At 40.4% G+C, this 16,105-nt stretch overlaps 1 protein-coding gene across 1 annotated transcript; it reads left to right on the top strand.

The window, feature by feature from the left end:
- The first annotated feature begins 1,681 nt into the window (after positions 1 to 1,681).
- LOC109909455 (homeobox protein BarH-like 2) lies at positions 1,682 to 15,308 on the top strand. Its single transcript, XM_020508492.2, has 4 exons — positions 1,682 to 2,102; positions 9,776 to 10,091; positions 13,200 to 13,284; positions 13,603 to 15,308. Exons 1-4 carry the CDS (start codon positions 1,916 to 1,918, stop codon positions 13,900 to 13,902), a joined length of 888 nt encoding a protein of 295 aa, XP_020364081.1. The 5' UTR covers positions 1,682 to 1,915; the 3' UTR covers positions 13,903 to 15,308.
- Positions 15,309 to 16,105: the final 797 nt, after the last annotated feature.

Below are 16,105 nucleotides of genomic sequence, written 5' to 3'. Positions count from 1 at the left end.
ATTTTTAAAAATACCGTTAGTGTGTTATTGTGTTAGGCTGCGAAAGTAAATTTGGAATAGAAAAGACGATCGTAAAACAAGTGCATAAGAAATTACAAAGGCTAAAAGGTTCTCTTTCAACTCATAATAATTATACCCGCGGTAGACTGTTTATAGTCGTTTTTCGTATCCCTTAATTGCTTTTAAAGAATAGCTACTATAATAATAATATGATTTTTATTTTACTAGGCAAGTGTGTTAAGAACAAATTCTTATTTTCAATGAACTGCCTGTTCAAGGGCAGAACGACAGATTTGTACCTTGTCAGCTCGGGGGTTTGAACTTGCAACCTTCCGGTTACTAGTCCAACGCGCTAACCACTAGGCTACCCTGCCGCCCCATTGATTTGTAAGCCCAAATTGATTAAATACATTCATTCCTACATAGCCTACATACACATTCATTAATTTTATTTCCATCAGTTAGTATAGTCGTTTATAGTCGTTTTTGTTATCACTTGATTGCTTTTAAAGAATAGCTATTACAATAATAATAGTATATTTTTAATTTGTGTGTGAGCCCAAATGCATCAAATAGACTACATGCATATGTAGCATACCTATACATTCATTGTAATCCCACCAGTTGGGCCTAACATAATAGGCCTGAAGCCTGTGACAAAATATCATGCTTTTGTATGACCAAACATTTCAATTCATTCTATTTAGTAGGCTACACACTTCTCTATTACAATTAACTATGCACATCCAGGTAATTTCCGAGGTTGAGAGTTGCGTCTCAAAATCAGTAGTCCTATTGATTTTCGAGAAATAATATGAACACAATAATTAGCTGATGAAAGGTTAGGCCTAATACTAAAGCAGATAATGATAATGATAATAATAATAATAATAATAATAATAATAATAATAATAATACATCCAATGGTCATCTGAGATATTGTATCATATCATATTGTTTTTAAACTCCTTGTGCAATTAGACTGTATATAGGGAAGACCAAAGGAGCGAGACCGGTTTGGGCTGCGCTGAGATAGAGGGAGCGGTTGAGGGAGAGAGAGAGTGTGTCTGTCATTCATAGAGAGATAGTACGTATTAGACCATATTAGAGACACATAATTCCCTCTGATTACGCAGATATACAAATAATAAAAAATAAAAAACGATTTTGATAAACTCCCATATCTACTGGGTGAAAGAAATACCACAGTGTGCCATCACAACAGCAAGATTTATGACCTGTTGCCACAAGAAAAGGGCAACCAGTGAAGAACAAACACCATTGTAAATACAAGCCATATTTATGTTGATTTTTTTCCCTTTTGTACTTTAACCATTTGCACATCGTCACAACACTGTATATATACATAATATGACATTTGTAATGTCTTTATATTCGTTTGTAACTTCCGTGAGATTAATGTTTACTGTTTACTGTTCATTTTTATTGTTTATTTCACTTTTGTATATTATCTACTTCACTTACTTTGACAATGTTAACATGTGTTTTCATGCCAATAAAGCGCCTCGCTTAGTGGCATGTGGGAGAGAGAGTGGGAGAGAGAGAGAGGGACAGTGCGAGAGAGGGAGAGAGAGCGAGAGAGACGTTGATTGACATCTGCAGTGTCATGCAGTAAAGATGTGTATGGGGGGATCGTTTATATATAGCGGCGCGTCCGGGCACATTGTACTGAGATCATAATAACCACTCTGAAGCGCACTGCGCTCAAGTTGAAGGCAACTGCCGTTAGTACCGCTCAGGGATAGAACAAAGCAAGCCTGTTCCGAAAACGGAAAACTAAAATGCATCAATAAATCGCTTGAAGACACCCAACTCTCAAGTTTGAACTGGTTTCGTTTTGATATTTTGAGTTAATATTTGGGCACAGTGCGAAAGCCAAGCACATCGGGAAATCATGCACTGTCAAGCCGAGTTGAGACTCTCCTCCCCGGGACAGCCGAAAGCAGCCAGGCGTCGCTACAAGACTTTTATGATTGACGAAATTCTTTCCAAGGAAACTTGTGATTACTTTGAGAAACTTTCTCTTTACTCAGTATGCCCTTCACTCATCGTTAGGCCTAAACCTCTGCACTCATATTCGGGTAAGTGAATATGCTTGAACTCTGTCAAATCAAGGGATGCTAATGAATGCATAATGGTGTTAATGGTTTATATATAATATTTATATGCATGCAGTGAATGCTAATCATCATTGTATTAAAACTACATCTGATTTTGTTTATCATGAACAAAGTGAGTTATAGGCATATTCTTCTTATTCTTCTGTAACGTTCAGGCGATCGTCCATCATGTGTCTACTCATATCACGAAATACTTAAGGCTAATGGTTATATTAGGAGTATTGACAAAATATCTTACATTCAGTTGTCAGTAGAGACCATAACATGACGCAACACACCTGTGCAGAATCTATTACATGTCAAATAACAGCTTTAGAGAAATTGAGCTGCATTTGCACGACTTTATTTTCGATAAATCTACTCTAATATAAGACAATACGGAACAGGGACAGGTCCAGAATCACATTAGACGTCATGATTGTCACTTAATGTTTAACAATGCAAGACGCGCACTATAGAAATGGACCATGTGTAAAATGAATTCAGGCGACTGGCCTGACTTGCACGTTTACTCATGGTGGACTTTTATATTCGTGTTTGGCCTGCTGTCTATATTTATCAAAGGTCTATATTATGGAGAATACTATTGTGATAGCCTGCTTTTACAGATATTTTGTCATGTAACTTTAACCCGTGAAATTATGAAATCAAAAGCACCAAATAAATGCAACATGTACAGTAGATTTAATGTAGACCCCAGTGTTTTAGTAACCTATTTATTAGGCTTGATAGTTTTAATTTCCCTTTAAAACAGCAGAAATGAATCAATCCTTTTCCAACCCAAAACATAATTTCACAGTTTAACTGTAATTCCATGTTATTTCATTCACAATTAAAACCTAATGCACTGGGACCTATAACATTTATTTCACAATTCCTCAATATATGGTCTCACAAGAAATCAGTAAATCCCTCCAATCAGTCTAGATTATTAGTTTAATATATTATGCTGACGTTCAGATCATTATCAGCATCAGTCTTTTATGTTCATGTTATAGATACAGGATGAACCAAGTCCCAGTGTTGTAATCAAGGTGGTTTGTAAAGTGAAACCTGGTTCCCCGTTAATTATGTTGACACTGTTAACTTAACATATTCTCTTCTGACAAAAGACACAAACTCAGAACGCACAACAACCAACCCTGCACTTAGTTGAACAACAGGCTTTTGGTTTCTAGAGCCGTAACCACTAGGCCACTTGTCCTCATTCAGAAGGATTAATGTGGGCGCTGTGCTAAACCCAGAGCCTTGCCTAATGACTTTCACTGCTGCCACTTTGCATTTACTGAAGCATGGGCAATGCCCTCTACCTAACTCTCTTTCTGTGTATATGGGGCTGCAAGATGTGGCCAGAGGTCCACGGTTTGATATTGGTAAGGGCAGGTACATGGTGGTTAAGGGCAAGGTTAGTATGTCATCACTGATGGACATTTGTCTGCCTGACACTACAGTTGATTGTGCAAACACCATGAAAGTTTACAGTTTGCTGATAAAGTGTGCAAGTCAGCCCCAATTACCTTTATTCATAGAAGTATGTTGCTTTGTGAAGAGAGATTCATTGCAATTGTCATCTCGTAAATTGCAGCACAACTCATAAATTCATGGGTTACGTCCACTTGATCCAACTGTTTCAGTGAGGAAGACTACCTTCATTCTTCATTCAGTATCCAGAAAGGCCAATCAAAACAAATAATTATTGCATAAAATAATTCCTTAATCAATACAAGCAGATTTGAAAAAGCAAAAAACAAAACATTGGCACAAAGTGTAAAGACACAGATAATGCTTTGTTTACAAAATATCTAGCAGCACTTGATTTCTGTAAATCATCATCATCAACTCCCTTTTCTTCCCACTTATCATGGCTTACTAACGGTCATTTAAACACAATTATTGTTGTTCTGCAGTCAGTCATAAAAGCTTTCACCACCGTGTTATAATTATACAGGGAATTGACAAATTCATTTTCCTAAAAAGCATTTGGCATGAAAGACTATCACATTTTTGTCTTTCAATTGCAGCAGCATTTAGGAATCCATTCTTAATGGGTTATCCTGCTGTTATGAGTCAAAACAACATTGACTACTGCTCTCTCAAGTAACTATTATGATAATTGCCTAAACTATGAAATAATAGCTGCTGCAATTTGATGATGACAGTGACAAAGGTATAAATAGCAGGCAATGTGGGGTTTCGGTGTGTGCCAGAGGGCACTGTAAAGGGTTTTGGCAGCCCTGTGATGGATGGATAGAGTAACCAGCCCACATCTCACTACCCAGTGCCCACCACTTATTCATAGCTGAGGAGGTGTGAGACACAGTATAGTCCCGCACTTCAATGTCTTGTAACGCTCAATATAGAAGCTGGCAGGCTTATAGGCCCAGGGCCAGTGAAAGGCCATTGGCCCTATGTGGTCCCCATCAGTGAACGTGGACTCTATATTTTTACGGTGTGGAGCTTCTGCTCCAGCAGTTACCAGTAGAGGCTGCTATAGGACAGTGGTGCTGGGCAGGCAACAAACCAGGCTGTGAGGCCTGGAGGGCTTTTACCCAAATTAACAGCTGTTTGTTTGTTCTTGATGTAATATGGCATCAACTAGTAGGATGCCACTCAACATGTCAACAAAGGGATTACTCCTCTCTTTGATCCGGCAACCCCCTCTTTTCTGTGATGATTTTGTCTGTCACAGATCACGCCTCTCTGCTCCCTGCTTTATGTTTCACAACGGTCCATTTACCTGTACCAAGCCAAATGCCCTTACGACAGTGTACACAGTAAAACCAGTTGATGAGCTCAGAGCGTATTCTCTGCTCTCGTTTTGTGCCTTGTAAAACTACAGGAGTGATAGACCTGCTAGACAGACCTGACCTCCAGCAGAACATTACCTTGCTGGAGAGCTGTGAACAGTGTAATGACAGGTTACAATATTTCATTTGGAGTCTTATCTCTCAGCAGAACCCAGGGCAAGGCTTTTAGTTGGATTTCTGTAAGGAGGTGAGAGAGATAAAGATCAACTCCGGCGTAATCTCACATGACAGCGTGATGAAAAACGGCCAAATAGGAGGGTGTGGACCTCGGGGGGCCCAGGTACTGCAGCATAGTCATACGCCACCGCTGAGGGTTTAGGGAAAAAAGCAGGGAGAGCCAAGGGTTTTCATCCCATTTTAACAGTTAATCCACCACAGACAATAAGGCCTGCTATTAACCACGAGGCTAGCTTGAGGAGTAGGATCATGTCTCTGTTAACACAGTAAGTATTGACCCATGCAACCACCACACACACACACACACACACACACACACACACACACACACACACACACACACACACACACACACACACACACACACACACACACACACACACACACACACACACACACACACACACACACACACACACACACACACACACACACACACACACACACACAGAACATTTTTACAGTAGATTGTAATGCAGGCTGCACTGCACACACAATGCCGTCGTATTGGTACACAGGTACCATCTGAAAATTTGAAAATAGCATCACAACACTACACATAACATTCTAGAAACCTCAAAACATCTCATGAAACCCAAATTTGAGTTGAAATTGGCACTTAACTGATCTGTGAGTGTTGAAACAGATTAAAAAGTAGCATACCCTGTTGCCCCTCCCATCCCTGCAGTGTTTGACTTGGGCTGGCTTGGCAAGACGGCTGTTGAGTGAAGAAATATATGTCTAATGTAACACTTCTCAACCTGTCACCACATGATGTACCCAAAGCAATACATGTTGCTGTAGGTTCATTTGGCCTCTGAGTGCCAAGTCTTGAATCATCATCTTGGAATCCAATTAAACAAAGAGAAAAGGTGCAGAAAATAAGGAGTAAAAATCAAACAACTAATGAGCTTGTTGCTGGAGATTTCCCTGCAAACAGAAAAATGGTGACTCATTCTACTGAGTAACTGCCATTGTCAATGCCTTCAAATGATAAACAGTACCAGTTAAAAAATGTAATACACTTACTCATTCAAGCATTTTTCTTTATTTTTTAAACTATTTTCTACATTGTAGAATAATAGTGAAGACATCAAAACTATGAAATAACACATATGGAATCATGTGGTAACGAAAAAAGTGTTAAACAAATCAAAATATATTTTATATTTGAGATTCTTCAAAGTAGCCACCCTTTGCCTTGATGACAACTTTGCACACTCTTGGCATTTTCTCAATCAGCTTCATAAGGTAGTCACCTGGATTGTATTTCATTTGAACAGGTGTGCCTTCTTAAAAGTTAATTAGTGGAATTTCATAATGCGTTTGAGCCAATCAGTTGTGTTGTGACAAGGTAGGGGTGGTATACAGAAGACAGCCCTATTTGGTAAAAGACCAAGCCCATATTATGACAAGAACAGCTCAAACAAGCTAAGAGAAATGGCAGTCCATCATTACTTGAAGACATAAAGGTCAGTCAATCTGGAAAATTTCAAGAACTTTGAAAGTTTCTTCAAGTGCAGTCGCAAAAACCATCAAGCACTTTGATGGAACTGGCTCTCATGAGGACCACCACACGAAAGGAAGACCCAGAGTTACCTCTGCTGCAGAGGAAAAGTTCATTCGAGTCAGAAATGTTAGCCCAAATAAATGCTTCACAGAGTTCAAGTAACAAACACATCTCAACAGCAACTGTTCAGAGGAGACTGCGTGAATCAGGCCTTCATGGTTGAATTGCTGCAAATTAGACACTACTAACGGACACCAATAATAAGAAGAGATTTGCTTGGGCTAAGAAACACAAGTAATGGACATTATACCGGTGGAAATCTGTCCTTTGGTCTGATCCAAATTTGAGATTTTTGGTTCTAACTGCAGTGTCTTTGTGAGATGCAAAGTGGGTGAACGGATGATCTCCGCATGTGTGGTTTCCACCCGAGAAGCATGGAGAAGCTCTGCTGGTGACATGGTCTGTGATTTATTTAGAATTCAATACACACTTAACCAGCATGGCTACCACAGTATTCTGCAGCGATACGCCATCTCATCTGGTTTGCGCTTAGTAAGACTATAATTCGTTTTTCAACAGAACAAAACAACCTCCAGGCTGTGTAAAGGCTATTTGACCAAGAAGGAAAGTGATGGAGTGCTGCATCAGGTGACCTAGCCTCCACAATCATCCGACCTCAACCCAAATGAGATGGTTTGGGATGAGTTGGACCACAGAGTGAAGGAAAAGCGGCCAACAAGTGCTCAGCATATGTGGGAACTCCTTCAAGACTGTTGGAAAAGCTTTCCAGTTGAAGCTGGTTAAGAGAATGCCAAGAGTGTGCAAAGCTGTCATCAAGGCATAGGGTGGCTACTTTGAAGAATCTAAAATCCAAAATATATTTAGATTTGTTTAACACTTGTTTGGTTACTACATGATTCTATTTGTGTTGTTACATAGTTTTGATCTCCTCACTATTATTCAACAATGTAGATAAGAGGAAAAATAAAGAAAAATCCTTAATTGAGTAGGTGTGTCCAAACTTTTGACTGGTACTGTATATAATGTGATTTAAACTGTAAAAATCTACATTTAATAAACTTCAATAACGATTACATTATCGATAATGTATGATAAACAGGCATGTGTGTATCAAATGTTTCCAGACTATTCTTGGTCTATTATTAGTAAGTATTTATTCTGTAATGACTACCACAAGCACGTGCCAGTCCGATCATTCCGATTGTGCTTGTCAAGAGTATCAGTGTGCTTTAGCATGGACAGAGTGCACTCTCCCTGCTACACAAATGGTTTATTTGTAGACTTTTGACCGGGCATTGGCGCTTGTCAACAATGTGTCAGATCTGGGCTCAGGAAGCCAGCTCAGTTGTCAGTGGAAAGTCATAATGAGGTCTGATTTTTCCCTGCTGACAAGCATCCAAAAGACACAGCTGTCACAACTCTAAAGACAACCTCAAGCTCTGCACTGACAGGAGATTTCCTGAAGAACGTGAAAGAAATCAAGATGTTTCCGTTCTTTGTTTTCAATCGATCTTCTCATTTAAAATGACAGGAACAATTAATCACTTGGACTTATTATGTTATGATATATCTGTGTATTTTGGATTATTCCATAATAATACCAATATATTTCCGAAAGATAAATATATGTGTTAAAATGTAACAGAGATAAATATGCCATTTAATAAACATCAAGTTAGGACATCTGCACAGTTCCCCTCAGTTTGTCACAATCTCAACATCAAAGACAACGGTAATATAGGAGAGTAACAGAAAGAGAGAGAAAGAGAACGAAAGAGAGAAAGAGAAAAAGAGGGAGAGCGTTGTGGAGGGAAGGAGGCATCATGTCCAGACAGCAGCAGTAGCAGCTATTCTCTGAGGTGAACGATTAGTGATGAGCTCAGTGCCCTGCGATGATGTCTTGCGTGATGTCATGTATATAGGGATGAGCCCGAGGTGCTGTCTGAAAGAATAGGGGATGTAGATATGTTAGGAGCAGGCTGCAGCAAGTAATCCCCCCCCCCCCCCAGACCATTACCTCCCAGACCAACCAACCCCCTGTCACACCAGCTCCCATAACTGCTGAACATTACTGAACATGTCAGAGAAAGGGGATACAAATTTAAGACCACGGTCTGCCTGGGTGTATCCTCTCAGTTGTGAATGTAGGGTTTGAATAATATAGCTTGTCTACAGTATGTGTTGGTGGAGAGATAAGAGAGGCAGATCCACCACAGGCATCTAGGAAGACACAAGGGGAAAGACTATTCTGTGTTTGTAATGTGACAGCATAATGTCCTCTCTACTCCGTCATTGGATTTTATCTCTCTCCATATCTTCTTCCTAAGCACATCCCTCTCTCCTGCCACATAGCAGACAGAGCATTAGTTTCTATGTCAGTCTTAGTTCAGTCGTAAATTATGCCATGGGGATCTGCTGTTTATTTGAAGCCATAAGGTTTTTTCCACCAGATATTATGTTTATGCTAGAGCGCCGTCCTTGGTCTTGGCTCCAGTGGGTGGCCACCCCAGACATTTGTTACTTTTTATTGATTCTGGCGTCTCGCTGCTTCTGTCTGCATAGATAAAGAGATAGAGAGAGAAGAGAGAGGTGGGGGGTGGGTGGGTGGAGAGCAAGACGAGAGAAAGAGAGATGAATCATGGGGGAGAGAGTTAAACGGCGAGGGGCATAGTCACTTTGGATTTACAGCATTGTGTGTGTTTGTGTGTGTGTGTGTGTGTGTGTGCGTGTGCGTGTGTGTGTGTGAGAGTGAGTGAGTGAATGAGTGAGTGAGTGAGTGAGTGTGTTTGTGTGTGTTCAGGGTGGCAAAGACACATCATTTATCTGGCCAAGGAATTTTTTTTATTGGTGGGTTCAGAATAGCAGAGTAAAACACACAGTGCGTCATTAAGATCACAACCTTCTACATCAAAGAGGTCAAAACACTTTTTGTAAAAAAAGAGCAATGAAAAGGAACCCAGTCTAAATGATTATTACAGGTCTATAAAAACTACCATCCGTGGTGATGCATACTGTACCAAATAAAACCACTACTAAAAATAAGAATATAAAAGTACAATTGTATTTAATGCTCTGCATTTTACCCTGCCTCTGACCTATCTCTCTTTTTGCTTTTTTAGGGTCCTCCTCACTGCGGGCCTACCCCCTCCTCTCAGTCATCACGCGGCAGCCCCCCAACCTGCCCCCTCACCTTTCCCAGCCCTCCTCCCCCGGCCAGGTTCCCAATCTGACCCTGCTCTCCCCCCAGCACCACTCCCGGGTCTCCGAGCCCTCCCACAGCGAGACACCTGTCAGCATCAGCAGCGAGTCAGACACGGAGCACAGTACCCCCCGGCTGAAGAAACCCAGACGCAGCCGCACCATCTTCACTGAGCTGCAGCTCATGGGCCTAGAGAAGAAGTTCCAGAAACAGAAGTACCTCTCCACCCCTGATAGGTCAGTATCGTATTGCATCTCGCCACTGATAGGCCAAAATGAAAGCAGAGTCTGATTGGTTACTTGAAAGAAGCTACCTCCTGATAGATCAGTATTATACTACCTCTCAAATGTCATACCGTATTTCATTCGGTCAGTCAAGCTGGTGAAAATGAGAAATTCTGTGAAAGCAACCAAACTTCATAAAACATAAAACAAATGCAATAGCTGACTAGAAGTTCAGCATCAACATCATAACATTTTGATGTATGTCCTGGGTAATATGTCATGTATTGTTAAGTTCTCTAATCCAGGCATTACCTCAGCATTCTAGTTGAGACAAGAGCAACATTTTAACCATAAGCTTTTGAAAGGCAAAAAGCCTCAACAAAGAAACACTGCTCTATTCAAGAAAATCGGGACATCTGCCAACACAAGCAAACAGAAATATAGTCCATTGATTGACTGCCAATCATGTAATATATGTGCAGGTGTATATAAAATGCATTTAGCTTTATACACTGTATTTAGATGAGGTAATATTCATGTTAATATCCATGTCGTAGGTTCCAGTCCCTGGGTCATTTTCGAGACCTGACATACGGCCATAACACATTTTCCATTTTATTTTAAACTCCACTTTCAGATTTGGCCTACCGGACGTATTTCCATTATAACCCAAGTTAATATTGAGCCATAAACCTCAGATTTTCCTTTGGTCGAGCAACAAGAACACCAGACAGCTAGTAAACCTCAGCAACACATGGTTACAACAGCTTGTTCAGAGCGAGAAGTTAAATCACAATTTTACTAAAACTCAACAGCCACGAAATGCTTTGAAAATGGTCAGTTCTTTTTTATATTGTTGTAGATTTGTACTAAAAACTCACCAGTGTATTTACTGGAACTTGACTATTTTAAAACCTGCCTGTTCCTTCTCCTTGGCCCTGAAGAATCTGAAAAAGAATTGTGAGAGCATGCTTGTTATCAACCCTGTCTATAGATGGGTTGGCGATTTATGAATCAAAACAGGCGGGGTTGGCTTAGATTGTTGACAACATGGAAACTATCTTTAGTCTCCAATGTTTATTGAAAACAAATACATTTGTAGGATGAGCACTTGTTGTCTCTAAAACACATCGTTACAGTTGTTGATTAGCTAGCTAGCCATATTAGCATAGACGTGACATCAGTAAAAACACGTCAAAACAAGACATGGTATCAAGAACAAGCTGAAACTAGCCAACTACGATTCCCCACATGGCAGATTCTTGTTATTTTTGCTAGCAATCTGGCCATCCAGAATCACAACAACACACGGCGTTCTGACATGTTGAAATGTGCGCATTATTTTTGTGACGTTGTCAACTAACCTGTTTATACACATCTCATCCTAGGGAAAACTCCCACAATGCATCTCTTCTTCAATGCAAATCACACTTCTCTGTTCTAGCCAATGAGCCACACCACACCTCCCCTGTGAACTCCCAGGCAGGCTGAGGTAGACTACAATAGCCCAGCGGTGATCCAAACGACCCACCCTGTCCTCACTGACAAATCTGTATAATGCCAATAATCAAATTCCCACTGGCTGTGATGAACTAATTAAACCCACAGCTGGATGGAAAACATAAACACAGAAAATCCCCTTTCAAAGCCCACATCACAAGTGTGGCATGCTCCCCAGTTCACTTTGTTATGATCCAAAGATAACTCTGTGTCTCTGCTTTTTTTTCTTGAGCTATTTCTTGGCTTGGAGACACTGTGGTCTTTGACTGAGACAATGCTCTGAGGAAAACAGCATATAAAAAGCCCCTAACACCACACCACAGACTGTAATGATTTAAATCATTAGGCAATAATGATTTTATTTAATTGAGATTAGTATAATCAGCATCATCATCATTATCATTATGCATTCAGCTGCAACTAAAATCCCTGCTGATACAGGTTAGAGACTTGAACAGCAAACAGAGGACTTCTAAGTGCCTCCAGCAGAGTCATTCTACAGAACTGTATGGCAGTCTGTTGCTGTAAGTGTGTGGTTTCCCTCCATAGAAGACTAATGACCATAAATAACTGAGGTGCTTTCCCCTCCTGAAATTACTTTCCTTGCCTCTAGTCTCTCCACTGGGCGGTTTGCCTGTATTTTTGGTGTAGAGTGTTGTTTTTCTTAAAGTATGCACACACACTTTTCTTCTGCACTCAATCATTGAGGCCGTGTGGCTGTCTATACTGTCTACAGTTGTATGGACTGAAGTTCCTCTATGTAATACTTTCAAATCAGGTCAGATAGAGATGGTGAGGGTGGGAAAGAAGGGAGGATGAGAAGATAGGAAGAGGAGACAAGATCAGAGGGCAAGCTGATGGATCAGTAGTAATCTAGTCTCTCTCTCTCTCTCCCTCCCACACCCCTCTCTCTCTCTCTCTCTCTCTCTCTCTCTCTCTCTCTCTCTCTTTACATCAAATGAAAGCCAGTTCCACTCATTTGAGTGTGAAGGACTTAGAATTGAGATGTGGCGGAAATCTCATTTCAAAAACCAGATAAAGCCCCCTCCCTCTGTAGGCTGATCCGTCTTTCACTGACCCCCTTCCTGGGATATCATGTTACACGCCAACCAATATCCTTATTAGTCATGGATCAGAACATGTGGTGGAAGTGTCCAGGATTCCATACCCCCCTGAACATCCAGATACAGATGCTATGATTGAATAACTGAACTCCCTTACATATGTTCAGTAAGGGTTCTCCTATATGCTGCAGGTGTAAAGTCTCTCTCTGGACCATAAGAGGGTGTATCATAGAGACTACAGTACTTTGATGCACCATGCCAGAATGTGGTTATAAAGTCATGGTTAGGATGCAAGCTAGTCTCCAAAGGGAACGCCATCTAGATGATACAATGTATATGGCTAATGATGGCATGCATTTCAGGGCAGGATAGTCAACAGGTGATTGAAAAGCTAAAGTAACTCATTAATTGTAGTTTGATTACTCCAGCTACACCCTCTCTGTGTAAATCTGTTGTCTATCTCCTGCTGCTTTTCATCTTATAAAGAATGAACTCAAGTTTCAAAAACATGTACCCTGAGTTGCTGTGTGTACTGTGTGTCTTCGTTTCCCTGCAGACTAGACCTGGCCCAGTCCCTCGGCCTCACACAACTTCAAGTGAAGACCTGGTACCAGAACAGAAGGATGAAGTGGAAGAAAATGGTGAGAGCGCCACACACACATAGCAACAATGACCCTGGGTCAGTGTAGAGGGAAGGAGTGGTAAGGGTGGAAATGACTGAGTTGGATGGATGATGAGGGACTGGGACACAAAAGTCTAGTCTAGTCAGGTCAGCAGCTCAGAGAACAAAAGTCTCAAATCGTTAACTCCCCAGATTAATGACCCTATGTGGGGCAGCTCAGAGCCATACATCTTCCCTTAATTACTATAATAACCATGGTTGCCTTTGACCGCAGCCAGCATTTATCACAACCCCACTGAGCCATGTGTCTGTGTTTGTGTGCGTTATGTTGCTCCAGGTGCTGAAGGGCGGACAGGAGGCCCCCACCAAGCCCAAGGGCAGGCCCAAGAAGAACTCCATCCCCACCACCGAGGAGATAGAGGCAGAGGAAAGGCTGGCCAGGCTGGCTGAGGATGAGAGGATGAGGATCGCAGCCGAAGAGGCTTTGGCCCACGGAAAAGCTTCCCAATCGGAACCCCAGAACCTCAGCACGGTCGCCGGGGCAACAGAGACCCACAATCCCACGGCGGTGAGCGAGGGTCAAGTTCAGCGAGAGCAGCCACTCCCAATGCAGTCAGAGACATACGCCACCAGCTAAATAAGACAATTATTAATGTATGAATGAAACAGCTAAAGACTGGTGCTGACTGGAATACAGAAACACTTACTGTCGTGGCTCAGGATCGCTGAAAAAAGCCTGTCTGGTGTAGATTATTCAGTCGTGTTTGAGGTTTGACTGTACTGGATGACATTCATAGGTAGATCATTTGGGTTTTGCCATATCACTTCCGCCGTATACTGGAATGAAACGAGTTTACATATAGTGTCAGGCATATACAGTACATAGAAATGAAAAATCCAGAATTGTACAGTGCATTTTGTCCCTGTGTCAACAGTATCACCTCCCAGCCTCAAACCTGCTTGTTCTACTGCAAGAGGACTCCTTTAGTCACATGCTATACAGTTTGCCTGAGTATTGTGTTTATAACATAACATGAAATGACCACACTGGTCATGGTGCCTATTTCTCTCAGAGGATATCACAAGTTTTATCAGTCTAGAAACACCAAGGTTTATTAATAATAAATTAAGTGTTATTTTACAGTGTTTCACTTTTGCTTATTAAAAATAATACATAATTACTATATGCTCTGGAATACAGTTAACACTGCCGTTGTACCTGTTCTGTACAGCTTTGAACTAAATTGTATTTCTGTCCCAGAGCCACAGCATCGTCTCGTTTAATTGTTCAATTAACTTATGTTCCTATTGCATTTGATGTTTCCAAAACAATATATTTCAATTTGTATCTATAAAGACATGCACTGTAACATACTGTAGCAATATTCTGGAAAGAAAAATATAGAGTATATGTAAATTATTATATTTTCATTTGGAGAAAAATAAGGTGTATCGAATCCTTTACCTTTCTCTTTTGACTCTGGGGCAGAATGATTTTACTGCCATGAGGGAAGCCTCTTAAGCTGTCAGAGACTGTAGAATTGAATAAATCACAGCCTGTGCCAAAGAAACGAGGAAACTGCCAAACATTTAAAATCTTTTAGAGAGGTTCTCAGCCCGCAGGCCTTTGCATCAAAGGAGCACTCCTCCAACTCTGCCTTACAGACTCCCCACATAAAACTGTCTTCAGCTGCTTGTCAACACTTTGATTTTCCGCTTTGGCCTCCTGTTCTTTCCTTCCAAAGATGTCTATTTGTAAAGAGTTCCTTTTTTAAAACAAAAATTCTATTTTTAGTTTGATATAAACTAGTACAGTATTTTTCTGATGTAAATAATGCTTGTTAGAAAGCTACTGAATAGTTCTTTTTGCATGAACAACCAAATGCTCATTGTTCTGTATGTTGTTATTTTTACCATGTGTTTTGTGCTTTTAAATGAACGTAATAAAATGGCAATCATTTCCATATGAATGATGAAAGTCCACCATTATTATTATTATCATATGAATTACTATTTTAAAAACATTAAATACCAGACCACAAGCATGGACTCCAAGGTTTTTTGATTTTCAGGAAACCACATTTGTATTTTAACACTATTTGAACCAGAATTAAGTGTACTCCTAGGCTTATTTAATCTTCATCCATAAAAATATCTTTATGCTCTCACTATGCTACAAGGAATCTTTGGTTTAATCTGATATGCAATGCAACTACATATACATGAAACCCTCTGCCGACATGCAGCAAGAGGTTCGAGCTGAGTTGACACAAAAAGCTTGTCATAGATATGACAGATCCCCTGCATACGCCAGAAGGCGAGGCCGCGAGGCAATGCATATGAAAGACAACTGTGCCCCATGTCACATAGAAAAATACATATTTCATCTATCCATTGACATCACTGTAGCTAATGAAATGGTTGCATAAATCGCACATTTGTGCAAATCAAGTAAATTGTTAAACATACACAACATCATATCATGTGTTTCAAATGGACATTTTTATTTATTAAAAACTATTTCAATAATGCAATATTGCAGTAAAATTAAATAATTCACAAAGTTTCACTGTGCACGTAATACTTTATTGAAGAGTTGACCATAAATCAGGCTTAGAGAACAAAGCCTTTTATGCACTCTGTTTTGTGATTTTATCATCTTGATCTTTTCTGCAAACACGTTGGCCTTTAGTTCACTGAGACACTGCTCTTTGACCCAGGCCAGGCAAGATAGTTATGCTGTAAAGTGTATTTTTAGTGCACGATACCAGACATGGAGGATTTGTAAAACAAACAGTGCAGGTTGGCACTGAGTGAGATGCAATGTGCTCTAACGCCAT

This window comes from Oncorhynchus kisutch, linkage group LG18 (genome assembly GCF_002021735.2).
Source record: "Oncorhynchus kisutch isolate 150728-3 linkage group LG18, Okis_V2, whole genome shotgun sequence".
Lineage (NCBI taxonomy): Eukaryota > Metazoa > Chordata > Actinopteri > Salmoniformes > Salmonidae > Oncorhynchus > Oncorhynchus kisutch.
The sequence above is the reverse complement of the archived record's forward strand: the minus strand, read 5'-3'. Positions and strand labels throughout refer to the sequence as shown.